The 27,470-nt window shown below is 40.3% G+C and overlaps 1 protein-coding gene across 5 annotated transcripts; it reads left to right on the top strand.

Moving 5' to 3' along the window:
• Nucleotides 1-3,424: 3,424 nt before the first annotated feature.
• TFG (trafficking from ER to golgi regulator) lies at nucleotides 3,425-26,616 on the top strand. 5 transcript variants are annotated; one of them, XM_050332368.1, is made up of 9 exons: nucleotides 3,425-3,590; nucleotides 6,209-6,312; nucleotides 7,937-8,145; nucleotides 15,056-15,139; nucleotides 16,036-16,182; nucleotides 17,680-17,847; nucleotides 19,397-19,537; nucleotides 23,303-23,392; nucleotides 25,841-26,616. In XM_050332368.1, exons 3-9 carry the CDS (start codon nucleotides 7,962-7,964, stop codon nucleotides 26,194-26,196), a joined length of 1,170 nt encoding a protein of 389 aa, XP_050188325.1. In that variant the 5' UTR covers nucleotides 3,425-3,590; nucleotides 6,209-6,312; nucleotides 7,937-7,961; the 3' UTR covers nucleotides 26,197-26,616. The 5 variants fall into 5 exon arrangements, with proteins under 5 accessions (XP_050188325.1, XP_050188327.1, XP_050188329.1 ...); XM_050332370.1 differs by having other exon boundaries at nucleotides 3,451-3,590; nucleotides 25,844-26,616; XM_050332369.1 differs by lacking the exon at nucleotides 3,425-3,590 and adding an exon at nucleotides 5,003-5,145.
• Nucleotides 26,617-27,470: the final 854 nt, after the last annotated feature.

The following is a 27,470-nucleotide window of genomic DNA, read 5'->3' as shown; positions in this document are numbered from 1 at the left end:
AAACCTACAAATATGTGAAATATAATCCTGCATTTTTCCTGGTTTGTTTTATATAGATCTCATAGGAATTTTGAAAGATGGACATACTCCTTCCACTGCAGGCAGCTGGAAAGAGATCATAAGCTGATACCACGAGGAGACAAAGGCAGGACCCCATGCTAGCAAGACAGTGTGACTGTAAAACAGCAGTGCAGTGCTAGATCCTCTTGATGCTACTTGTGGAAGTAGTCACTGAGGAAGGTCTTTGAAAGGACCTGAGGTTATTATAATTTTATATTCCAGTACAGATATATAGAAGTTGCTCTGTTTATGTCCTTCATATTTTTCAAGCCTGTCGAACATGTTTACGTAGCCAATGCACTGTAGCTCTCCTCTCCCTTTCATAAGTAAAAATTCAATTTAATCAGAAACCAAAAGGTAAATCAACAAACAGCATAGTTCTTCTTGGCTCTGGGTCCAAATTCTACTTAATAATTCTATAACATGTTGCCTTGGTCTTTCCAGAAAAAAACTCTATCTTTCAACGGTCTTTTAAATTTTGCAGCTAAAACTTCTTCCTTATAAATGGTAATTAGACAAAATATTCTGTTTTCATATCAGAAAATGGCAAAAAAATAAGTCAAATGCTTGAAGAAACAGTCTAGGAAAGAAACTCTTTATAAATATTTAAGAAAGATCCTATTCCCAGCATTAGGCTGCTCTAGGAAGTGTGTTTCCTTTCAGAAGCAGATAGGTGTTCCCAGAATAGCACCTGGAGTGCTTCAGGTAGCACATCCCACTCTGAACTGACTTTGGCCTGCACCTTTCTCTCTGTGTCTCTGCCCTTGGGCTTTATGGGGAGCTTGGAAGAGGGGTTCTTTGACCTAGGCTTTTAAGCTTAGGTTATGAGTAAATATAAACCCTCCCCCTTCTGTGACCACCTTTTATTACCATCATTCAGTACAAAAAGGCTGAAAGCAATGACAAAGGAAGAGGGGAGAAGAGTTTCTGGATGCTGAAGTGAGGAATAAGGGAAGAGGAGAGTACTTGGGTGGAAGGAAGCATACACTGACTCGAGCATAACAGGCGTGCAAAGTACAAGCAGCTCTTCCCTCTTTGTGATTCTGAGCAAAGCGGTCAGGCCCCACTCTAGGGGGCTCTTGTCTAACAAGAGTTAGACATCCCATTCTCATCCCATTCCCTCCTGTGTGAGAAAAAGCCCGAGAAATTTAGAAAGGCAGTTTTTAGAAACTGTATTTCTTTATTCTGTTCTCTGAACAAATATAGTAACACATTTACATGTTTTGTCACCACTGGTTTTAATAAAACAAGAACACCATCTTGAGTTTTAAATAATCTGGTTTAAGAAGTGTGGTCAGATTTACCTCCCACTTTTATGTTTTTTGAACATGAATGCCATGTATTTTGAAAACTTCCAAGCTGCTCCAGAGAGGGTCGTGGGTGTGATCAAATGTGATGTCTGAACATTTTGGGAATCATACATGAGACTTTCTGAATATCTTCATAGAAGTGTTTCATCAGTCCTGAAAAGTTACCCATTTCTTAGAAATCTGTGCTCTCTCTCTGAGGCAGAAAATAAGTGTTCTCTGGCACTAACGAGCCTCCAGAAACAATAGTCACATCAGATATGAGGCTGAAGTTCACCACTACTGCTCCATAAAAAGCAGAAAAGGTTATTGAAAGTTATCTAGGAAAGGTAATTAATGCCTTTTTTTTTTTTTTGACAGGAAGTTTATGTTTCTCTGGGCATTGCTTTTTATTTGTAAATCAGGTTTATAATGCTTGCTTTTGCCAAGTCCTTCAATTTCATTGAAGAAAGGTATTAAAATTTCTGTGGTTTAGGAAGGATGGTATTTGATTGTGCTGTAAAATACAGCTAGGTACTGTGAGGATGGCTCCTTCCATGAAGGATAATGTTTTCTAAGAATTGATATTTTTCCCCACAAACAAAAATATTCTCTAAAGCACATTCCATTAAATTTTGAACATGGCTCTTTTAAAAACCTAATATTTTCTCCATATTATCTTGAAAAACAAGCAAAAAACCACAAGAAGAATTTGAAGCATTGAATTGGAAAAGTATTGACTTTTTTACTAATTAAGTGAAATATCCCATATATAAGTAATTCAGATGTTAATAAAATGCTGTTACAGCCTACACTGAGCATGTCTTACCTAATATAAAACGTTTTCAGCACAAAAAGTACCAGGAAATTACGTATTTTATGGCTTTTTTTTTTTTTTTTCATCCAGGGAATCCTAATTTCAGAAGTAGAATGAAGTAAAATGATCTTTTTCAGGTTATACGCTTAATTGTTACAGAAACAATAGTTCAGCACTTATCTACACGTGGAATATATTTATCTTCATATTGTAGTGAACTTTGGTATTTGTGATACGTGAGCTTTAAGGATCATGAATTTTCTTCTTAACACTTAGGAAACATTGCTTTGATAAAGAAATGGATTGGAGGAAGACTGAATCATCAGTACAAAGGTATGAAATGTGAGCAGCAAAAAATATAATGGACTGAAAATTCTAATTTTCCAGATATTTCCTATTTTTTATATATATATTTAAAAGCAAAGACTTTTATTTCAAAATGCCAAAATGATATCTAAATATTTTCTAATAGTTAGCAAAGAAGCTTACTGAACTATGCCTCTCCTCCTCATTAAAAAGTTTAGAATAAAAAACGTGTATCTTGTTCATCTTTTTTCACCTCCATTTCAATATGAGTAACACCTGCTTACTGCAAGTTGGGATATTCCTCTAAGAAAATATAAAGCTCTCAGCAAGGACAAATACAACAAAAGTCAAACAACTCCGACACTTTTCTTGTCCAAGCAGAAATTAGCATTTGGAAGCCTTTTCAAGACACTGAAGGAAAAGGTGTCTTTTCAGAGCCATCTTTAGCTAGCTCCACAGTTCTGCTTTAGTTAGCTCTGCATAGGCACTTTTGTCACTTGTACTAGCATGATAAATGAAGAAAGGCAGCAGAAATCTCAAGTATCCCAGAATTACAGCATGTCCAGCTCCAACAGCGCTCCGAGAGCCACCTTAGGGTTCCATTCCTGCACCTCTGACGGACAAAACTCGGGGCTCAGATTCATGTTTTTCTCCCTTAGGCGGACAAGCCCCGAATGCAATGAATGAGGGTGCGTGTGAATAGTAGCGAAGGCCTGGAAGTGACTATTCAAGGATAAACAGACGCCTGTGTGAGGGTGGTTTTACGGCTCGTTTTGCCTTTCAGCACCGCCAGCCTACGAGGGCCCAAGGCTGGTATTTCGAAACAACCCCTCTGTTGGAGGGAACCCGCCCAGGGTTGGCGCCGAGGCGGCGCTGAGGTGACACGGTGCGAACCCACGCGAGCCACCATATTGCTCGGGGGCCGCCATGTTGGCCGGAGGGGAAGGGGCGGGTCCCGCGCGGCGGAGTGCGCAGGCGCGTGGCTCGCGCAGGCCCGGCCGTGGCTCCGGCCCCTTCCCTCTGCCCTGCCACGTACGGGCGGCGGTGGCGGCCGCGGCCGGGCCCGGGTTCGGACGGTGCTGCGCGGGGCGTTCCAAGGGCGGCACCGCGGAGAGGCCACGGTAAGAGAGCGGGGATGCCCCCGTGTGTGGGGGCGGCGGGAGCAGCGGAGGGAGGGACGGACTGACGGCGGCCGCGGGCTGGGGGCGAGCCCGCCCCCCGCCATCGTTCCCGGGGGCCGGGGGCGAGGCGGCCCCTGGCGGAGGGGCCGGGAGACCCCTCGCGCGCCCCCGGCCGCGGCTGAGGGCGGCGGGACCCGCCCCGCGGCCCGGGCGGCCCGGGCAGCCCGCGATCCCTCCGACTCCTCCGCGCCCCAGCGGGCCGGGGGAGCCGCCGCTTCCTCGTTGCCCGGCAGGGAATGGCTGTGATTTATCCTCCCCTTTTGGGAACTGCAGAAACACGAAAAGAGCTCTTCTCCTTTCTGCTCCCCCGCCTCACCCCCCCGCGCTGCCTCGGGAAAACTCTCGTGTCTCTCTCGAATGGGGTTTGGGAGGCAGTGTTGCTTGTCCCTGCTTCTGTGCCTTGCCCCTGTTTTTTCAAGCAGAGCAGGAATGCTTGTCCTTCCCTTGCCTAGGCAAGATTGTTTTTCTCTGCTGCTGTGCTAAAAGGGTAGTGAAATGCAACGTGGTGATGACATGCTGGTTTTAGAGGGGATCCTGGAGGGACTGCCTTAGATTGGACAGTCCCTGTCCACATGCACAGGCTCGATTCGTGCACGATGTGAATAGAAAGTGAGCCAGGAGGGGACAAAAACTCTACTCTGGTACACCAGGAAGGTTAGAAAGATGTCAGTGTGATTCTTACGGAAAGCAATCCTGAATCTTAAACGTGAAGACAAAACGTTTTTTAGTTTGTTGATCCCCCTCCCCCGGAAAGTAGACACTGACTGATTCTGTTAAAAAGCTCATTAGTGTGCATTCTGGATGTCTTCACTGAAAAACTCCCTCAATGGAGTCATCCATTCAGCTGTGTCACAGTGAGGAGAAAAAGCTTGAGTGCTGTGTAATTCAGTAATTTGAACATTTCACAGTTTTCTGTAACAACTGCAAGCAGCTGAGGTATTTAGAATCAGTCTCTTAAAACCTGGACACCTTCAAGCAGAATGGAGAACAGCTGGACAAAAAAAAAGTGCAGTTAAATGCTTTCCTGCCACCTTTTCATAGTTGTTGATAGCAGATTTCTGTGAGTAAGGCTGGTAAATAAGGCATGTGCAGCTCATTTTCCTGCACAAAGATACAAATGATGTATTCAATCTCTTGAAAGGCTACAGGAGCTCAGGTGTGTCCACCAAAACGTGTATCTTCAGGAGTTACAGATGAGATTCAGTTCTTACTGTTGACAGTTTCTAAGTAGCTTACACTGTAATGCTGAAGAAGCAAAACCGGTGTCCAGCTCTGATGTTTAATGCAATGTCTGTGTCCCGTATTTGTCCATTACAGTAAACTTACCTGGAGCTGTAGCAAGTCTGAGATGAAAAGGGCACTGTCTTCATGTATTAGTCATTTCATAAAGCGTGAGTGAGGCATCAGAAAAGTAGCCTCTTCCTGTCCACATGCTTAGTACGTCACAACAGTCTTATCTCCTCCCTGTCCGGAGCAGGTACAACTCTTTTCAGAGGTGAGCATTTCATACCCAGGGTGAGGTGAGCAGCTGCCAGCCTTTGAGAAACAGAGAGGGGCTGTGCATGTTCTCTGGGGTTTGCTCGCTGTCTACCTCTGCCCTGGATGTCTTGTGCCTCTCTGTTCCAGCTTGCTTCCAGTTGAGCTGAAAGAAGAGAGCTGGAAAGCCCAGTTCTATGTGGATGAGAGGAACTTACTTTTTCTCTCTGCTTAGCAGCGAATCCTCTAAAAATCAGCTTATGGATACTTGAAATTGGCTGTGTGGGCAAGAGAGAAAGAGAAGAGTGCTGAGTAGGGTACACCCATGGGGTGGGAGGGAGGAGCCAGTGATGTTCCCCGGGACTGGTCTGTATACACTAAATCACTGTCTTGGAGCTCTGGGCATTAAGCACTTCTGTAATAAACAGGTGGGCTGCATAAAAATGATGTAGGCTTTCCAGCACAAAAAGCACAGTCTTAAGCAGAATTGAGGGCAGATTATATTTTTAAGTGGTTGTACATTTCTGATGCATTTCCTTCTTGTCCAGTTTGGTGGCTCTTCCTGTGGGAAAGTGGCATTACTACTTCTTTCCTCTTGGTAGTCTTTCATAGTGCTGTCCAGTCTGTCTTTGCAGACACTCTGCTTAGTGCCACAGAGGCCTGGGCCCTTAAACTCAAAGATGGACTTCTCAGGTTTTGTACTGTTTAATCAGTCAAAGTTTATTTTCTTTAACTTAACCCTTGTCTTTAAGATGGATGCCATACACAGGGATGGAGACTGTTGGGGAAGAGCAGTGTCCTGGAAAGGAACACATTACTGTTGGGAATTCCTACTTGCAGTTAACAAAATCTAGAAAAAAATTTACTTCTATTGTGAAATTAAAACCCTTGTTCAAGATTTGTTTTGGCTGAACTTCAAATTCTGCAATACGCAAAAGTGTAGATCAGATTGTTACACTATGGATAAAACAAGGACTTTTTTTAGTTTGGTATATTTTTTAAGATGTTCTAAAGTGAAAGATTGATGTGAGTTGTATCATTTTAAGAAAGTGTGACTCTACATGTCTTTTTTTCCAATGCAGCTTACTGTTTTCTGGCACTGATAGTGCATGGCGGCTTATCCTAACTCTGTCCTGAAGTGAGGTGGAAAATCTGTCCAATATCCAGCATCAGTAAGACACACAAGGTAGTGATAAACATCTGTTTTTGGGAAGGAGGTGAAAGGAAACCTATGGATCAATACTGTTTTATCTTTTAATACTTAACTTAAAAAATCCCAGCAACCAACCAACTTGTGCAAAACTCTGTGCTTTTAAAACTAATTTAAAGTTAATTAGACTGGGTTGATGTGCCTGCAGTCAAGACTCCCATGTTGCAAAACATGAATAATGCATTAGTGAGCATCAACAGTATTATAAACTTCACTTTTTCATCATAGTGCCTCAGCAGCAACGTGTCTGTGTTAACTGCAGGTCTCCCTTCTCTGCAATTAGACTGTATCCACCTACCTCCTGTTAGGTGTGATGAGAGAGTGAGTTTTTGGGGCTAAACAAAGGGATTTGCATGAAATCTTTGCTTTATGTTAAGTTAATTACCAAAATCCCTAGAAATTTAATTGCAATCTAGAGATAGTATCAAAACATTGCCATTGAAATAGTAGAGTTAAATATGTATATATGTATATAGGTGCATCAAAGAGTTATGAATTAAAGGCTTTAGCTGAGTGTCATGTTTCTCTGGTAGGAGAGAATTAATTTTCAATGCAGTACTTTAAAAATAGACTGACCAAAGCCAAATTCATTTTTCTTATAAGACACTGTGTTGTAACATCCTGCAAATTAAGGAAGAAATACCTGGATATCTTTAATAAGAATTCTTTTTACACAAGAGAATAAACAGCCAACCTTGCCTATATGTGGCTTTAGAAATCATAATTTTGATGTATAGGGCTGTTTACTTTTGAACATCTTCAGTAACTGCACTTCAGATGTTAAGATAACTACTTCTTTAATTGCTCCTCATTCCAGATCTGTTATTTTGGCCCTGTCCAGAACAGTGAAGCAAGGAGGGGACATTTGACTAACTGGATCTCCTTTTTTTTTTTTTTTTTATTCCTCTTCTCATAACTTCGCTGTAGTTTCTGGTTTTTAAATGTAAGACCTCCGTGTTTTTAAATGAGAGATGCCTCATGCAAAGTGACAATTTTTAAATTGTCTTGTCCAAAGTGTTAAAGATGTAGCTCTGAAGTATATGCCGTGTGTTGCTGGGACACAGGATGGCTTTGTTGCACTTCGTTTAGGTTAGAGCAGTTGTCTACCTCTTAAAACACTGAGAGTAACCGACTGTTCTGACCATGAGTCAAGCCCAATGAGTAGTTAATGTGTGGTCTGTTGAGCACCTTTGAAAAGTCTAAAATCTTGGTTAAAATATCTTGGTCAAAATCTTTAAAAATGAAAAATTGTGTGTCTTCCTTTCTAAAGAGAAACCCTCAGTGAGTTCTGATCATCCATATGATAAACCAAATGTTTAGCCCTTCATTTATTTGTTCAAGAAATAATACATGATTCAGCTTCATCCCCTTAGTAAAGCCACCTTCCAACCTATAATCTTTGAAATAAGATATTTGTTCTGGCAGTCTTTTCTTTAATGAAATAGAAGAAAAAACCCTTTATTCATTACCATAGTTTTACAGGACATGTAAAAATAATCAATTAAGGTGATAATATAAAGCTTCAGAACTGTCATCAGATATATCTAAATAACTAGCAGTTTAGTTTTCTGAAATGTTTGTAATGTTTTGTTGCTAACAGGTCAGCAGGCGATAAAGAATCCACCATGAATGGGCAGCTGGACTTAAGTGGGAAGCTGATCATCAAAGCTCAGCTTGGGGAAGATATTAGGAGAATCCCTATTCATAATGAAGATATCACCTACGATGAATTGGTGCTAATGATGCAGAGAGTTTTTAGAGGAAAACTTCTGAGCAATGATGAAGTCACAATAAAATATAAAGATGAAGGTAAGGTTTAGTTACTGCTGTTGAGGTTTAATTACAGTTGCTCTGATATGATTTATCTGTGGACAGAAACTTTGAAATTCACCTTTCAGAACTGTCCAGTATCATGGGCAAAGGCAAGTGATTTCTTATGAAATCTTTTTAATCAGGCAGTGGAAACTGTATCCCTTGTTATGCTGCTTTAACAGCGTTTTCCCTATTTCTTTTCTGAAATATTTCCTCCATTTTTCTCTCTGAAAGTTCATCTTGTGCTGTTGTGGGAAGTTGATGCTGTTGCACGTTTCTCTTCTGTTCACTCATTTAACCATTTTTTATTTTTGAGTGGGTTTGAAGATGATTAAAGAATAAATAGGTATGACCTAATGCAAGCTCTTATAAGACTTCAGAAACTTGATCTGTTTGATAGTAATTCTTGATTATGTTTTCCTCCATCAGTAAAGATTAGAAAAAAGTTTTAATTCAACCTGAAATGAGTATTAAAAGTAATCTTTCCTCTGACCATTTGAATCTGTTGGACATTGGTTGTTTCAAAGAAAACATTGTTCATTAGCGTTGAGCAAGCATGACCTTGAGAGAGAAGAGCTTCCACAGAACGAAAAGGGCCCTCTTTGAGGTGAATAGAGAGACAGTTGTACTTGGAGGGTTTTTCCTCTTTGAATGTCATTGTGAGGCATGGGTAAATTACTTAATTTGGGATAGAGGGATAGTGTTCATAAAATGAAACTCGGAATGAAGTGATAAAATCCAAAATCTCGTAGATCAAGGCTGAAATTATGCTGTTGCGTAGTCAAAAGTGCTGTGTTACTGAAGCATTCAGGTTCAGTTTTCTTGATGGCACTAGGAATCTAGTGGTATGTGGTACCTTAAATGTCAAATAACTTTTGTTCACATATCTAGGCAGTAAAATTTCACTTTGAATGACCCTGAGACAGTTTTTTCAGGTTCATGAAGCTTTTGAGACGCTGCTTATCAAAATTGATAAGCAGTGAAGGGCTAATATTTTGTGTCTTAATCTCTAGTGGGAGGGAGCTCAGTGGATTTGTGGTGGCTTTGTTTTTCCTCTTATCATATAATTGTTTTTTTCTTTCTGGAATGAGAAAGATGAAAGGAGATTGATGGATGCTTTTTCATTAGGTTAAAGTTTCTAGTCCCTTTTTTTGCATTCTCACCTGTCCTTTAAGTGTAGTCCTCTGGGTTTTTTTGTGTATGCTACTTTCTCTGTCTTATTTTGAATAAGGTAATGGTGTATGATGGAGACAGCAATTATGGTTTCATTCTTGGGTTGTCTTTCACTGTCTAGAGACTTCCTGCTTTTAATTTTAGCTTTCTTTGTCTCAGAATTGTATTGGGTTTGCATGGCCAGGTTTTGGTAGTGGGAGGGCTACAGAGGTGGCTTCTGTTGGAAGCCAGCTCCAGGAGGGACATGCCACTGGCCAAGGCTGAGCCAGTCAGGAATGATAGTAATGCCTCTGTGATAATATATTTAAGAAGGAAAAAAACTGTTATCGTGCAAATGTAATTGGAGCCAGAGAAGAGTGGAGTGAGATTATGTGCGAGGAACAACTCTGCAGACACCAAGGTCAGTGCAGAAGGAGGGGTAGGAGGTATTCCAGGCCTTGGAGCAGAGATTCCCCTGCAGCCCGTGGTGCAGACCATGGTGGAGCAGCTGTGCCCCTGCAGCCCATGGAGGTCTGCAGAGGTGCAGAGACCCACCTGTAGCCCATGGAGGAGACCCACTCCAGAGCAGGTAGATGCCTGAAAGGAAGCTGGGAATCTGTGGGAAGGCCGTGATGGAACAGGCTCCTGGCAGGAGAGAGAAACCCATGCTAGAGCAACTTTTCCTGGTAGGACTTGGGAACCTGTGGGGAACCCATGTTGGAGCAGGCTGTTCTTGAAGGACTGTACCCTGTGGAAAAGCAACTCATGCTGCAGCAGTTCATGAAGAGCTGTTGGCCATGGTATGGACTCATAGGAGAAGTTTGTGGAGGACTGTCTCCTTTGGGAGGGATCTCACACTGGACCAGGGGAAGGACTCCCCCGAGCAGTGATAGACACTGTAACCTTCATTCCCATCTCCCTGTGCTGCTTGCAGGGGAAGAGATAGAGCCCAGGAAGGAAGGGGGGTTGGGGGAAGGTGTTTTACTTCTTATTATCCTGCTCTGGTTTTGACTGGTAATTAATTCAGTTAATTTCCCCAAGTTGAGTCTGTTTTACCTGTGATGGTAATCGACTTGGGATCTCTTCCTGTCTTTATCTCATATCTTGTCCCTTCACTATATTTTCTCTCCCCTGTCCACTTACAGAAGGAAGTGAAGAGTGACTCTGCTGGCTATCTGAATCCAGCAAGGGTCAGCCCACCACACAGAATGTACTACTACTCCTCTGTGATGTGAAACTTCAGTTTATGTCATCCTAGCTAATTATCACTGCTAAAAACATATAAATGTTGCGAATGTAAGAGGAAGTTGCAAATGATCCAGGAAGAGGTTAGCAGAACAGGGCTTCAGTTTACTTGTCATATAAAAATGGTGGTATTCTTGACTTTGTTTCAACTAAGCTAAGATTCTACTTTAAATCTTTCAGTCATTAGATGGATTGGAATATATACATTTTAGCTATTTCGGTTTTATTGTCTATCCCTCCAGACCTGGAGAAACACTTGTCTGCATCTGTTATGAAGAGATACCTTAAGGATTTCCACAATTTCTACAGCCTCCATCTGTGTCTTCTCAGTGTTAATGTGCACACTCTTTGAGCATTCAGAAGAATGCTTCATCTGCCCCTCCTGGCTTTGTTTCTTTTTGCTGTAACATGTGAGGCTAGTGATCTCCAGGCCTGGATATGGGATTTTCTGCTTAAAATTTCTACAAAATGCAGTGGCTTAATATCTTCATCAAAGTTTCACGATTCTTGAATCTAATACATTTTGGGTTTTTTTCCGAATCTATATGTGTGTATATATATGTACTTTTTATGTAATTGGAGAAGCTAGGAACCTTTAAACTCAATCCTGCTGCCTCTGGATTTGTGGACTGAATTAGTCAGATGCATATTCCTAAGTCATATTTAGGTTATATGATGCACCAGACAAAAGAAGTTTCAGTTTGAATACTGCCTTGTGAAGTTAAGTTTTATATTTAAACTGGGTGTCCTTCAAACTCCTAAGCTAAGAAAATTGCTCTCTTAGATGTGAAACAGTTTTCGTGTCCTACTTAAAGTTCTTGAACATGTAGTAAACCCCAATGTCAGCAGAAAAACCTCAACCCCTGACAAACTGATGAGGACTGCCAGAAGTGAATATGTATGAATCAGAGTAAAATTGCATCTTAAGCACACCATGTTATTGAGTTACATATGCTAAAAAAGCCACTGTAGAGCCAACAATAGAAACTTTACTCCTTTTTTTGAAGTTATGCCTCAGTTTAAAACTGGACCGTGTAATGTGGAGGTTGGCCTTTTTGCTCCTGTTCTTCATTACTTTATAGTAGAAGTTGGTGTCTTTGTGTCAGAGCCAATAATGGTTTATTAACTCCTGCTGGATTTATTCAAGGTGGTGTGCTTAGTCAGTAATATCTGCCTTTGGTAAATTTATCAGAATGGAGGAAACTATATTTGATACAGTTTTTTTTTTTTAAACGGAATAAATAAATAAATATAGGGGTAGGTAAAGCCAGTAGATAAAAAACCATAGTAGATAAGGAAGGATATCTGGCAGGGCCAAGGAATGAGGCAGATTTCTAATGTCTTAAACATTTCCAATTTTTTCTAATTTCTAACGTGATAAAAATTGGAATTCATCATGGTGATGCAGAATAATGCTAAAACACTTTGCAGTCCAATGGTTAGTTACAGGAGTCACTAGTTTATATGAAAGATAAAAAAATATATAACTGGCATAGCAGGGAATATTTAGCATACATGGGAAATTGTAGAGAGGGAAAGCTATGTCCCTTGTAAAAACAGGAAAGGTAAGTTCTTGAAATAACAAGGCTAGAGAAAATAAAGGAAAGTCTGTTTTACTTTCCAATAGAAAATAAACATTGTGTAATTCTATCTATGTTATGGTAACAGGAATTAAGCTTCATTGACATTCCTTAAGATGAAAAGTTTATTTGCTAAATCTAATGTACTTCAATTGTCAGACCTCTATGGCTTGGCATATACCCTCTGAATCCTAGCATATGCTTTACTTGGATTATAACTGTCAGTAGCTGTCAACAGGAATCATAGAACTGATTTTATGCATCTAACAAGATTCTGTACTTGTGCTTCTCAGCCTTTTTTTTCTGTTAACAATTTAAAATAGAAAATTTAATCATCATTATTAATGCCTTTTGACACAAAGGTTAAAGTAGGTGAGGGAGAATAAGATGGAATGATCCCAATTCTTTTGGGTGACATTAATCCATGTAAACCATGTGTTTTGATGAACATTTTCATTTCACTATGCAGATAGGCTGTTTTGAACATGCATCTTTGTTCAGGCAGTGAATCTGAGCATTGCCTGATATGACAGACAAACATCATAGGATGGTCTGCCAATGTTGTGGATTGCCAAGAGAAGTAATTATCATTTAGTGTGTTACCAGGAGAATAAGGAATAGGAAGGCTTTGTGTTAAGACACCAGTGGATTTTGCTATCACTTAAAAGCTGGAGGAAGTGTTTGAGCTGGAGGGAACACACACCTCACCCTCCTTTAGTGCCAAAGAAAAAAATCTGTTTATGAAAATTTGGGGTCTGGTTGTCTAAGTCTTGTTATGGATCACAGTGGCAAACAGGGACACTGTGATCCTCCCCTTCCTGGCACTGGTGAGGCTGCACCAGGAAGTCTGTGCTCTGTTTTGCTGCCTGCACCTCAGGACAGAAAGACTTGGAAGAGCTGGAAAGGGTCTGGCAGGGTGTGGTGAGGACAGTGAGGGGTTTGAGGACAGGAGGCCTTCAGGGAGCACGGGAGGGAGCTGGGCTTGTTGGCTGTGCTGAAGAGGAGACCGAGGGCAGAGCTAACAGCAACCTCCAGCTGAATGGGAGTTGCAGAGACCATTGAATCTGAACCATTTTCATACAGCAGATGGCAGCAGCCATAAACTGCAGTTTGAGAGGCTGAGTGTGAGTTTTGACCAGGAGGGCAGTGTGTCACTGGAGCAGGTTGCCTAGTGGGGTTTTGGAGCCTTCATTTCTGGAGGCTTTCCAGTGTCTACTCAGAGAATCCATGACTGATACTGCGATCGACTGATGTCTTTTGAGATTCTGAAAGCATAAACAGGACATAGGATATGAAAAAAACCTTTGGAGACAGCAATATTTCTTTCAGGAAAACTTGCAAATTATCTTACATGCCATCAATTTATTAGTATTTGTAATTTTGTTTGTTAGAAAGCAACTTCTTTGAAGACTGACAGGCATTGTTAGGTGTTATTAATAGTACTATAGTTGAGAAAACCTTCCATTGGAGAGGTGTTACTTGTAGTCAGGTATGAAAAAATTAGAATATGTAGTTTTTAAAATTTTGAGCTGTTTTCTACATGCTGTCATGTATTTTATGGCTATTCATACTGAAGCATTAATATATTTGAAAACTTTAACCATAAGTTGTGTTCAGTTTGCCCTTTGTCACCAGTGCATAAGGAATTTATGCACATTCAGGGTTTTTAGGCAGTAATCTGTAATGAAAAGCATATTTCTGTGTCTGTCCACAGAGCCTCCTTGTAACAGTGTTTTGGAGAGGAACTTTGGTAGCCTGGATTCAGCTTTGTTCCAATCTTTGTGTCACTTGTGTAAGGCTGTTGCTTTTCAGGGTGAAACTGCACAAGATGAACTTCACTCAGTTCCCGTCATCAGACTGTTCTGGGAGGAAGTGATCCTGCTATCCTGCTATCCCTTCTGCCAGTACACGTTTTCCTGATAACGCACTCCCACTCTTTCCTTTGCAGTGCTTAGTTTGGGCTCATTTAAGCTATTAATCTGTTAAATGTGTTAAAACAGCAGAAAATCTGTCCTGCCAAAGAGAATAGTCTTATTTGTGATTTTGTTGAGTAAGCAAAGATGTTAATGTGAGTTGTCTTGACTCAGATTAAAAATTGTGAGAGACCAGACTTAGTGGGAACTTGGTATCTCTTTTGAGTATTAATAGGATTAAGAGTGTTCAGTGCTTTGTGCAGAACCCTTTGTATTTTAAGAATAAATGATGCCATACAGTTCTAATATAGTTCCTGTGACTGATGGCAGTGTGCAGATTCATTAGGATGCTTCGGGGTGGGAGTTCCTCTGAAATCTGACATGCAAGAAATTAATGCCTAAGAACTGTGTCAAATTCCTGTTGGAGAGAAAAGTTTTCTTCTGACTACTCTGACATCTTTATTGCTATTTGTGTGTTAAAGCTGGTAGGTATATTTATTATTCACTTTGCATGGGAACTTTATTATCATTCTCTTGTTGAAAAATAATCTTGCACCTCCTTATTCTTAGAGTAAGCTGAGGAAGCGTCACTTGAAATTTTCCCTTGTTTGTGTGTCTTGTTTTTTAAAAATTGATTTGAGATCAGCTTGTGCCATCTATGAGTCTCCTGTCTGTTCATGAACAGCACAGTTTTGGAGCCACTTGGAGTATGCATATAACTTCTGACTGGCAGCATCATTCTTCCTGGACTTTGTGAACTCTTATGTTGCATCCTGTATGTAAACATGAAAGCATGACCTGTGTAGAACTTGCAAAGGGATAGTGTCAGAATGCTGCCGTTTGAAGCTGATTGTGCTTCCGTTTTCCCTTCTGTGCAGGATTTCCCTGCACAATTATTTTTGAGTAGTGAAGGAACACTTATGTCCTAGTGTGAAGTTCAGTAGTCATAGGCTTTGATTTTAATTTAACTTTTTTTATTTTGATATAACTTTTTTATTTTTTTCTTATGTTTTTCAGATGGAGATCTTATAACAATTTTTGATAGCTCAGATCTTTCCTTTGCAATTCAATGCAGTAGGATACTTAAGCTGACATTGTTTGGTAAGTACAGAAGATGTATTTTTCTTTTTTTCTCCAATAATGTGTATTAAAATTCAGGCAGTGAGCTTCACTGTAAGGTACAAAAAACTGCCAATTTGTCACCTCAGGGGGTGAAACAAATGCAATCAGTAAGTTAAAAACACTGAATTAATACATTATATCTATTTTCTCTTGCTATTTTTCATGAGATGTGTGAATATATGGAAACTGAAACTATTTCTTTTAATAAAATTACTCAAAGTATTCGGCATACATACATATACATGTGCTCAATGTTTTTTCCTTAGTGTTATCTTCCACTTTCCAGCATTTGTGGAGTTTTCTTCACAGCACAAAAATTTGAAGGTGATGATTGTCTCTCAGTGTTACTAGTACACTGCCAAAAACTCACATTAATTGCTTAAAATTGAATAGATTTTAACATTTATCCTTTGGCCTTTGCATAAAATAGTTCCTTATTTTCGAGCTACTACAGGTAACTTAGCACATATTTCCAAGGAATAGCAACCACCTTTAACTTGGACTCTGACCTTATTCATGAATTGCATCAGTGTTGTGTATGCTGCAGTAGTTCTAAAGGGACAGCTTTTCACAACCACTGTATTATTGTATTAGTATATTCACGGAAATGAGTAAACAACATAGAAATTTGCTGTGAACTTTGCTCTGGTACTGTGGATTTTGCTGAACTGAGATTATATGAACAGAACAGTAAGCTCTAGAATGGGTTCAGTCTGCGTTGACTAAACTTTGTCACTTTAAACTCCACAAAGGATGATGATGCTACAAGCAAGTAGAAGTTGGAATTTCTTTCTTTCCTTTTTTTTTTTTCAATTTTCAACTGGATGTCAAAATGTTACTTGCAGTCTTAAGTTCATCTAATTGCTGTTTTGCAGTGAACGGACAACCAAGACCTCTAGAATCTAATCAGGTGAAATACCTGCGCCGAGAGCTGATAGAACTTCGCAATAAAGTCAATCGTTTACTGGACTGTTTAGAACCGCCAGCGGAACCAGGGCTTTCCACTAGTCTGCCTGAAAGTGGTAGGAAGCCTGGCAAAGAATTGTTTGATTTGATCTGCAGAGCTGTGTGCTGTTTAACAAAGTGAAAAATGGAGGCTTGAATACTGTTTAAAATCATTTTTAATTGTTGCTTGATGGCTCAGAATTTAATTTTTAATGCTTCAGTTGTTTCAGAGGCAGAATTTTCATTCAAGTTATCTGGACTAAAGCTCTAAACTAACTTAGGAATAAAACTTCAGGGTCCAAAGTTTTGTTGCAGTTTATAAAAATGCTGTTAACTAACACATGTAAAGCACAACAATGTCTCAAAAAGTCTTTTAGCTGAATTAATAGTTTGTTGTTGCTGAAGAGTTCTTGCTCCCAGTTGAGTAGTCCCCCTGCTTACTTTGGGCTAGCTCTGGTGCTTATCTTGTGTTGCTAAGCAAGTTTGATTCACTAAAACAGTAGAAAGTGAATTGAGCAAAAATTATATCCACTTTTTTTGCCAGGTTAGGAAATTGAATCCACACATTTTGAGCTCAGACCAGCATCAGAGCTGTCTCAGGGTAAGCAGCACGAAGGGTGCAGGTAGGAGTGGGAAAGGATTATTGGGGAGGGCAGAATGGTAAATTCTTAACCTCAGTTTTGAGGTATTGATCTCCTAGCTTAGGGCTGTTCTACTGTAAACATTATACTTCTGTGTGCTTAACTACAGGTTTTGGGTAAGTTGAACACAGAAAATAATGACACAAAGTCATGGAGCACAGTGCTCTGAGTAAAGAGGTGCAGCAATAACATCAGCCTTCCTTTTAGGAAATGCTGCTTTTGTATTTTACACTTCAAAGTTTTACTGGTTTTGTTGTTTAAAAAAAGTCCAGCCCTATTCTTCAATTATATGCAATTACTAATTTTGATGGAATACCATGGATTCTGGTTATAAACTGTCTGGAAGTAGGTTAGTGTGGTGATCTTACAGTGTAAACAAAACTAGCCAGTCTGTATCCTATCTGCACTTGTTGGTTTTTAACAGAAAATACAGCGTTCTGTTAGGTATGGCATTTCTGAGTGATTCAGATACATGTATAATTGCAGTGATACGAACTTCACCCATCAGGAACAATTAATGGAGAAGGGTAGAGCACAAAGCAGAAACTGCATTTGATAAAAACCATTGTAATAAACTGGAACCTGTCCTGTTTCTTAATTTTGAATTCTTTGTAAGCAAGTTGTATCAGAACGATTTGTTTGAAGCAGGAGCCTTGTGCCTTTGAGTTTCAGACCAAGTGATATATGATACTGATGCTCCACAGCATTAGTGTATCTTTAAGTAACTGTGCCATGAAACTTTGTGATTTGTGATTCATCACCGATTCAGGTACATCAGTGGCCCATCACTGTTACCCTGACCTGAGCATTTCAGCAGTTACAACATTTAACCTCCCTCCCAACTCTACAGTCGTAAAGTTGCTGCAGTGCAGTTTATATGTAGAGTGGTGTTTCAGTTCTTTAGCACTCATAACTGTGCATTTTGTTTTGTAGATGCTGTAGATGGTAGGGAAGAAAAGGCTGCTGCTGCTGACGCTAATGTGAAGCCATCCACTCAAGTTATAGCAGCGAGCATGTCTGCCTTTGACCCCCTGAAGAACCAGGATGAGATCAGCAAGAACGTCATGTCAGCGTTTGGCCTGACAGATGACCAGGTGTCAGGTAAGGATACAACTTATGAAGAGAAAACCTCCACCTGTTCATAATCAAGGACTCAAAGTTTGATTTGTAACAGAGCATTTGTACTTTGGACGTATTAAGCTTTGTTCACTACTTCTTTTCAGAATTCTAAAACTTGCTGTGTTAAGGTGTTGTAACTGTGATTGCTAACTTTTGTATACTGAATGTTGAAATCGTGATGTTCTTAGCACTGTGTTTTACCTTGGAGTAGAAAATGGCTTAAAATTTGTTTGAGTGGTTTCTTCTTCCATGGCACGTTTTTGGTATTGTCACAGCATGGTTATTTCACAGATCAGATAAAAGTTTGATGGTACTTAAAAACTTTCAATAGGCTATCAGAACAAGTAAGCAATAGAATATGGAGTACAACGAACAGATAATTTGATCTAATTTTTTAAGGAATGGTTTTGTCTATGTCAGTTAATGCTTTGGTCAGTGATACTTCATTATTTGTGTCTCCATAATTCTTCTGATGGAGTGAACTGACTTGACCATGCTTTGAATGTACAAAGAACTCCACAGAGGACCATTTAAGCATGATATAAGAATCCCATTTCTAAAGCTATAATCCTACAGTTATGTAGGCAAATCCTGAAGTAGACAGATTTGATTAATTTCCTCCCTAATGAGGGTAACATGAAAACACTATTAACGGCTGGTTGGATGCATATTTATATTGTGTAAATATAACATTCTTAAAATTGTGAGTGATTTGGCAGCAATTCTAATACTTGTGCTTAACTTTAAGCATGTGTTTGAAAGTAGTGTCTGACAGCATTCAGATAGTTAAGAGCTGGAAAGATCCAGGTTTAAGCTCCCTTGTTTCTGAGAAAATATTTTGCATTAAATTGTAGTGTATTATACTTGTTCACATGCACGTTTCAGAACTTCTCACTAACATAGAGAAAATCTGAATTCCCTGTTTTCGTACTGGTGCCAGCTGGAATATTTTCTGAATTAGCAAAGCAGACAGTTGCTTTTAGACTGAAGCTTGCCATATCCTGTCTGGGAGTGTGATTAGCACCTTCTTCGGAGGTTTTCTGCTCACATGACACAGGACTGTTGGTAAAACATTTTGTTGCCCGGCCCATGTGATTCACAGTAAAACACTAATGCATTTGAATAGTTTCATGCAGCCTTTCACCTTTGCTCCAGATGAGAAAGAATAGGTACGTAAGTGCATGTTCTGTCCAAACATAGTGAGTCTTCAGTGTACGTGTGCAGGGTTAATGCTTGAAGCTGTAAAAAAAATGTTGTCATGAAGGGTTTTATCTCACAAATGAGTCAATTTCCTTGGAAGGATGAAATCTGAGTGACCTAGAGACAGGTGAAAAATTTCTCCCACAAATATTTTCAAAGGAAAGTTTAGATGTGCAAATATATACTTAATTTTAGCTTAGTTATGACACTCAGAAATAAATCTACAGATAACTGGAAAAAATGTTGAAAACATTGCAAGTGGTCTTCTATTAGACTTTCTTAGTCAAACTCTCTTAATTTCACATACTGTATCTTGTTCTTGCTCCTGTAGGCCCACCCAGTGCTCCTGCAGAAGAACGATCAGGAACGCCGGACAGCATCGCTTCCTCCTCCTCTGCAGCCCACCCACCTGGTGTGCAGGCACAGCAGCCCCCGTACCCCGGCACGCAGCCACAGACGGGGCAGGTGGAAGGTAGGCAACCCGCTTTGCTGTTGTTTAGGGGTGAATGGCGGTGTCTGATTCTGACTTCATTTAGTAGACCCACAGTCGATACCAAACTGCAGATCCATGTGTGCTGGCAGGCAGAGCTTCTGTGCTCACGTGCTGTTCGATGGAGAAACAGCAGATGGAGCAGTGGCTCTATTTGAAAGGGCGGGTGGTGTAAGATGTCCAGAATTTTCATGATAATGTTTTCTACTTGCATGTGTGCTCACTTTACTGTGAGGCAGATTTACATACTCAGTGCTTTAAAGCTGTCTCACGATGTTGGTTTGTATCACACACTGTGTGTTGCTGTGTCGAGCTCTCACTCAGCTCTTTGTTGACTTGTCTACTATGAATTAAAAATGTTGTTTCCTCATCGTTTCTACCTAACAGAATGGAGCTGTTATTTTATTGCTTCTTTTTTATGTGTTGCTTGGTGCTAGTCAGGTTAAACCTTGAAACTATCTTACATGCATGGTAGTTCCTGTGTAACTCAGCCTCAGCTGGTTCTCCTTTAAAGCCCAAGGTCTTAACTCTGGTATTCACGTTTGTTTGCACTACACCCTTTTACGTGCTAATTGACTTCTCAAAATTAACCTATTCAGAGGTTTGCTACATTTGGGCATCTTTTTTTTCATTGCTATTTTCTAAGAGCACTGAGCCTTCAGACCTGCACAGTTCTGGATTTAATTGTCCATGGAATAACTTGCTTTGGTATTTCTTCCTCTATATGAAGAATAACTTGAAGTTTCTGTGCTAGTGTAGGCACAAGTTCCAGCCTTCTGCTGCCTTCTGTACTGACATAATGCTGAGACACGTGTGAGAGGGTACTCACAGTATCCACATCACTTGGATTGTCTCATCTGAAGGGCAAAAGTAGTATTTTGATTGAGCAGAGTATTTGAGCAACTGGTAGTTATGTATGATATTTAAGCAGGCATGAATAATGTTGGTTGCAGTGGAGCTTACTGAACACTTCTTTTGCTTCTTCCAGCTTTTTTTTATTTTGCTTATTTCCCTAAGAATTAGTCAAGTGTTTTAACATAGCAAGAGACATCTTTGTAGCTTAAGGATATAGGTGTTTGGCATTTATGTGTGGGAGTTACAAAGAAGTGAAACACTTAAAAGCACTAGCAGCATTAGATTGGAATCCTGCATGGCTGCAGATACCAGGAAAGGGGAAAAGAACTTGTTTCCATAAAACTCATCTTACTTGGGAAAGAAGAAGAAGGCTCATGTATCAGAGTAGATGTAGTGATTTTTCTAAACTTGGATTAAGGAAAAGTATAGTGGTTTTTTTCACTTTTTAGACACTGAACTGTGTTACACCTTGGCCTAAGTCCTTTTTTTTTTTTTTTTCACATAAAAGTGCAACAGTACTAGTTATAAAGGTTTTGGTCTATAGTTTATGTAGTTTTTATTATTGCTGCTGAAATATTTTAAGTACTGATTATATTTTCTTTACTCTGTGTATTGTAAGATACCAGTGGAAATTTGGGGGCTTATGCTGTCCCTGCTGAACTGTTGTCCAGCCAGAACTTTGGGTAGGTTTTGATGGTTAGGTTTTCAGCATCATTGGCTCACATAAATGGCACTGCTCGTGCTGAGCAGGTTCTTGTTATAAATTAGTTTTGAAACTAGTTTTAAATTATTTGTTCACTGCTTAAAAAAACAAAACACCCTGAGCTGTGCTTCCGCCACATACCTTCTCAGTATTTTGAAGATATAACTAAACTGGTGATGCCAGTCATGTGTCAGTCATATCAGGGATTATTTTTTAATGGCATTCTTTGCCAATAAATGATGCTGTGATGATTATGAGTGGTTACTAGGTTGTTATTTGTGAATACCAAGTCACCACCTCAGTTTTGTGTGCTGATACTACTGAAGGGCTTGCCTCCCTTGCTAAATTTTAAGCATTCACTAGTTTGAATTCAATCAGTACAAAAAGACATTTCAGTACAGCACCGTCTCTTGTAGCTTGCCAATGCTTTTCTACCACTATATTCAGTCTCTGAAAACACATGAGAATCAATTATGTACAGATGCGGACACCTTTTTAATCTTTGCTGAAAATACATGTAAAAATCTCATTCACATAATTTCATGATCTTCTAGGGAAAAGACTGTTGTGTGAATATACATAAATGGTCTTCTTTCTGCGTCAGGCTAAAATGTCTTTTTCAGTGCACAGGAACAATGGTAAGTGCTGGCAGATCCTTGACTGCAATAGCACTGCTAAGTACAAAACCAGACACCGATGCTGTAGCTCATCTAGTTTTCAGAGTAAAAATCCAGTGAGGGGGAAAACTCTGTGTATTTGAGGACCCGTAGGATCCCTTACTGCAGTCATGGCTGTAAATTAAGAATGTTTTCATGAACGACGTTGGAACACCTCTCTGTTCCTCACTAATGCTTCAACCCTGGTGAAGACAGCAAGCCTTCCCAGAAAGCTTGGTAAAACTCCTTGCCGTTTCTCTCATATGGCTTTACCTGGACTTTCCAGCAGGTGCCAGTGTGGTCTCTGTGTTAGCCTGCAGGTAATTATCCCAAGACAGGCAGCCTGCTTGTTGTTCTCCCAGAACTTGCCCATAACAACTGAGTTTGAGAAACAGACCTTGTGTTTAGCACTCTCCTCGTCCCGCAAGATTTGCATACCAAATAATATTTTGAGTGCCTGCACCAATATAAAGGATTATGAACACCTTAGTGTGAAGGTAAAATACTGTTCCTTTCAGCTGCAAAAAATGGAGATAAAAGAAGAAATAAGGAATTACTTTAAAGCAGTGTGCACGGGGGTCTCTGAGGACTTGGAGCAGACTTGTTTTTGTCTTGGTGTGGCTCAGAAAATGGAGTTTGTGGTCTGTTTATACAGTTTGTTGATCTTCGCAGAATGAATAATAGTACAGTAACACTTTATAATAGTAAAGTTTCCATGTCTGCTCCAGTTCAGCTGAGCTTTAGTTTTGGCAGTTAATTGGTTTTGTTCGTTGACTGTGCCTGTTACTAAATTGAAAAACAGCAGAAGCATAAAGCTTAAGCAGGGCCCATAGACTGTCTAAGCAAATATTCTACCTCTTCTGGCCAAGAAATTGAAAACAGTGAATTTAGGAAAAATAAGCATTGCCTTGGACTACCCAAGATTAAGAATGTATGGTTTTATTTTTCCTTCGGGTGTATACCCCTGGGTCTCTTAAAAAAACTTGGCGATGCTGAGAGATGGCTGACTTATCTGGAAAATGTGGTCAGCATAAATAATGTACCACTCTGCTTACAGTACTTTGTTGCAGAAATGGCCTTAAAAACCTAATATAAACAGACAATCTGAGGACGTGTTTAACTTTTGAATTTACGGTGTAAGTTCTGGAGTAGTTACAAAGATGTTTAAAGATTCCTTGTGAGTTACCCACTGGAGTAGTGTTAACTAAGGTGCACAGCTCCTGGCATCCTCTGAAAATGTGAACTAGTAAGCCTCACATACCAAATTAGAACTCTTTATTCTGTGGGAGATAGACAAACATCATTTAATCTTCAGAATGGTATAGTTCAGAAACTAAAATCTGTACTTTGGTTTCAGTTGGAAATCAGGTAGAACACACATTCAAACTTCACTGTGTTGAGGTTTCCTAAAAAAGGTTTTTACGTGTTGTGAGAGGGTCTATTTCTCTGAGTTTGAACTGTCAGGATGTTGGCTGTGTGTTTATAATACAGGTAGGGTCGTGGGCTTCAATTAAATACGTTTTTAATCCATAGGTCAGATGTATCAGCAGTACCAACAGCCTGGCTACCCTGCCCAGCAGCCGCAGGCTCAGCCCCAGCAGCAGTACGGCGTGCAGTACCCAGGTAAGCAGCTCTCTCGAACAGCAGTTTGGCTGCAGAACCTCCCTGCAGTCCTGAGCCTTTGAGTTTTGGTTCCTGACCCTGAGGGGCAGGTCAGGGACTGAGCTGCCCAGGTGCTTGTGTTCCTTATGGGAAGTAGCACAATTCAGAAATGACCAGTGAGAGAACTCTGTAGGCATCTGTTGTTGATAAGTAGTCAGAGCTCTGGTGTCTCAGTGCTGCTTGATGGTGACCAGAAACAGACTTCAATATCAGTCAGCAGAATGCCTTATTGGATGGGCAGGCAAAAGGAATTACCTGAAGTATGAGCAGCCTTCAGGATTAACTTCTGCAGTCATGGGATTCTAGCAAGTAAGTGACTAAAACACTCCAATTCAGCTTCCTTAAATACTGGAGGTATCTAAAGATGGCCTCTATTTCTTCATCTAGAATGATCTCCATGTACAAAATTTAGTGGTGTGAACACCGTAGTTGTCATTTAATAAAATCCCTGGCTATTATAAATACTGTAAATATCACAGAAACTTTGAGGTGATAGGTTTTTTTGGCTGTTGATTTTGCTGATACCTCAGGTGAAGGTGCCAGTAGACATTTAACAAAAGAATATTTCAGTGTGGTTTTTGTGCAGTGATACTTGAACAACTGTATGTCCAAAATAAACTGGACTTCTGAAGAACTTTCAGTTACTTCCTTTAGAAGCAGCTGGCATTTAATAAAGCGTAGTATGAATCACAATCCAGATGAAGTACAGGGATGAACGTGTAAGAGCAGGTTCCATAACAAATCGCATGTTGCTTAGTACTTCTAGAAAATGATACAAAGCATTTATCATTTCTTGTTTTAAAAATCTTCCTTAAATTAAACAAAAGACTCTCATTAAGTGACTCAGAGCCAGTGTGACCTTTTCATGGTGCACAAGATATACAGTGGGAGTGCATCAATTTTTATATAGATGAGAATATTTGCAGAGTTTACGAAGATGTTTAGTTTGGATTAGAACTTTAGAACACTTGAACTAAAGGTTTGTGCCTCAGCCCTTGTTCCTGTGCACTGTGTGCTGGTTGGTTTTGGTCTCTAAAGGGTATCTTGTTCTCTGCAGATTTCTCACCACATTTATAATTAGACAGTGACAGACTTGCTGAAGTCTAATTTCAGAAGAAGTAACAACCCTGTTGGAAGTAGAAGAGTCTATCTGATTTTCTTTAGGCTTAAAAACTGAGTGAGGCAAAGAAAATGAGTTCTGGTCTGCTTTCTGATCATCTAATCCATTATTTTACTGGAGATGTTCCTGTGAAAGCTGTAGTGCAATGTGAGTTCTACATTGAAACCAACATCATCAAGTAAGAATGAAACTCCACCAAAAACTGATTGGTGTGCCATTGTTTCTCATAAATACTTTCACAACCAACCTAATCTGTCAGAAACAGTCTTTTTTTTGAGGACCTAGTGGCAGCAGCTTTCGAAGATGTTGAGTCATAGGATTTTTTTTGTTTTGCTTTTGTTCCTGTGAGTATTGTCTCTTTTCAAACTCATGTCTCCCAGGAGCAAGATCTCTTCCCACTCTTGTAGATGTACTAGGCAACAGTGTGGCTATTTATACATGGTAGTAAAAGTGGACCCTTCCGAGGTTTGTCTATCTCATGACTAAATTTTGATCCCAGTTTCAAGGTGAGTTTACTCCAGTGCATTCTTACCCTTACTCTTTCTGTTTAGGGCTGTGCACTTTTAATAATTTGTGTGTCTGGTGTTTAATGCTGACAGGATTCCAGTCACTGGAGAGGTTTCATTGCAAGTAGCTGCAGGTGTGTTTCATGATGGATAAAAGTAGCTATTTCTTCATAAAAGGACTTTGTGCCATTTTCAAGTTTTCAAGAAGAGAAATTCCTTTTGGAAGATGGTTTTATACAGAAAAATCAAGTTTGTGACATGTTTAAATTGAAGTTTTGCACTAAAGTGTTCTGTTCTGCACAATCTTTCCATATTTAACGCTAAAGAACTGAAAACACCTATGATTTAACCAGAGGCATGACTTATATTAAACAGTGAGAGTATTTTCATGACAGTAATTTGGAGGTTTTATTTGGGAAAAAGGTTGTATTTTGCCTTACTTGCTGGTGAAGACTTTTATTTTTCATGTGATATGAAGTGAAAGACTATTTGTGGTTTTTTGGTTGGTTTTTTGTTTGTTTGTTTGTTTTGTTTTCTGTCAGTCACTATTTTATCCTAACTGTTGTCAATGTGCCATGCTGCCACGGTAGTGCACCAAAACCCAGGCCATGTGCTTATGTGTGAAAGGCAGGACAACTTGCAGTTCGCTCTTGGTTTGTGTTTTCTCTGCTTACTGCATTGTTTTGCGTTTGTCACTGTAAACATTAAAAAAAAAAAAGCCTTTCTGCAGGCACCCACGGTTCTTTGCTGCCTCTCACCTCACCTTGCTCTCTGCCTTTCCAGCAGGCTACAGCCAGCAGCAGCCCCCGTCGCAGCAAGCGCAGCAGTTCCCGGCCTACAGCCAGGCGGCCCCGGCCCCCGCCGCCTTCCCGGGGCAGCCGCAGCAGCTGCCGGCGCAGCAGGCGCCGCAGTACCCCGCGGGCAGCTACCCCGCGCAGCCCTACACCACGCAGGCCTCCCAGCCCGCCGCCTACAGCGGCTCCCAGGCGGCGCCGGGCACCTTCCAGCCGCGGCCCGGCTTCACCCCCCCGCCCGGCAGCACCATGACCCCCCCGCCCAGCGGGCCCAACCCCTACGCCCGCACCCGCCCGCCCTTCGGCCCCCAGGGCTACACCCAGCCCGGACCCGGCTACCGGTAAGGAGGGGCCCCTGCAGGCGGGAGAGTGACAGGTGCGATTCCATCCCAACAGACTCCAGGATTTTTAATTGAGATTCCAAAACTGTAATGAGGCGAAACTATAGCTGTTAATTAAAATCTTCTGGGGGAAGGGAAATGACCAAATCTTTCCTGCTTTAAATTGTATCCGCTTCCTAGTTTAATTTGGGGCTGGGTGGTTTTTGGGAAACACTACTTAAATGTCTGTAAAGTGATTGACATTCTAGCTTGCCTTGTCTGAAGGATATGAAGATGCTAGTTGAAAAGTTTAGCCCACTTACTGGGCTTGTTTTTACTAATACCATGATGTACTAAATTAGATTCATTCTGGAGGTAAAACTAGATATGATGTATTATAAATTGTAATGCTCACATGGAAGAACTAATAAAACCCCTGAAACTATCAAGTGCCTGATCTTCATTTTAGAATTTAGGTAATACTCGACAAGAAACCTCTATTAAGTCTTTTGTGCATGCTGGGTATACGGACTCATCAGTACAGATCGGCGGTGCTCGGGTTTGTAGGAGGAGGGGCAGATTTCTAGGTATGGAAATGGAGAAGTGCTGTGAGTAGAAAAGGCACTCACCGAAGTTTCACAGCGGTAGGTGGATTTGTCCTGCCTGCTGTTAATTGCCAAGTAACCCTTTGATCAACTGAATAGGAACCAATCCATAAAATCTTACAGCCTCTTATCAATTTCACTTTAACAGGGCTGGGGGAGAATTGGTTTATTACTTGAACATTCAAGCCAAATGTGTATCTTTAAAAAAGAACTCTTATTTAAAAGAAACTACTTTCCACAGATTCTTTGCCACCCAGAAGAATTTGGGAGTGCGATCCTAGTGACTCAATTCTGAGCCAAGAAAAAGCAGATCAAGGTCTGTAACAAATTCAATAGACCATATTACAGCAGAGGGCAAATCATTCTCCAGTTAATATTTTCCATCTTGCAGATTCTAGGAATATGTAAAACTAAGTAGGGAATAAAAAATGAACTGGAGCAAGCTGCTTGAACTCTTCTAAAGACAAATTAGGAAATGGAGTGAAAATAATCCTGCTTTCAGAATCCTTAAATAGTGCTGTGCCCACATCAAGCCATGCTACCTGGTAAGCTGTGGCTGTACCTCCTTTTTCTTCTCTCCTCAGATCTAACACATGTTTGCTCTGAATAACAGAACATTTCTGTTGCATTTGCTACAGAAACTAATCCCTGTTTTCATGTAAAACACTTGAGAAAAACACTTGATTAAAAAATA

This window comes from Myiozetetes cayanensis, unplaced genomic scaffold, assembly GCF_022539395.1.
Source record: "Myiozetetes cayanensis isolate MyiCay16 unplaced genomic scaffold, myiCay2020 scf5-8, whole genome shotgun sequence".
In the NCBI taxonomy this organism is placed as follows: Eukaryota; Metazoa; Chordata; class Aves; order Passeriformes; family Tyrannidae; genus Myiozetetes; species Myiozetetes cayanensis.
The sequence above is the reverse complement of the archived record's forward strand: the minus strand, read 5'-3'. Positions and strand labels throughout refer to the sequence as shown.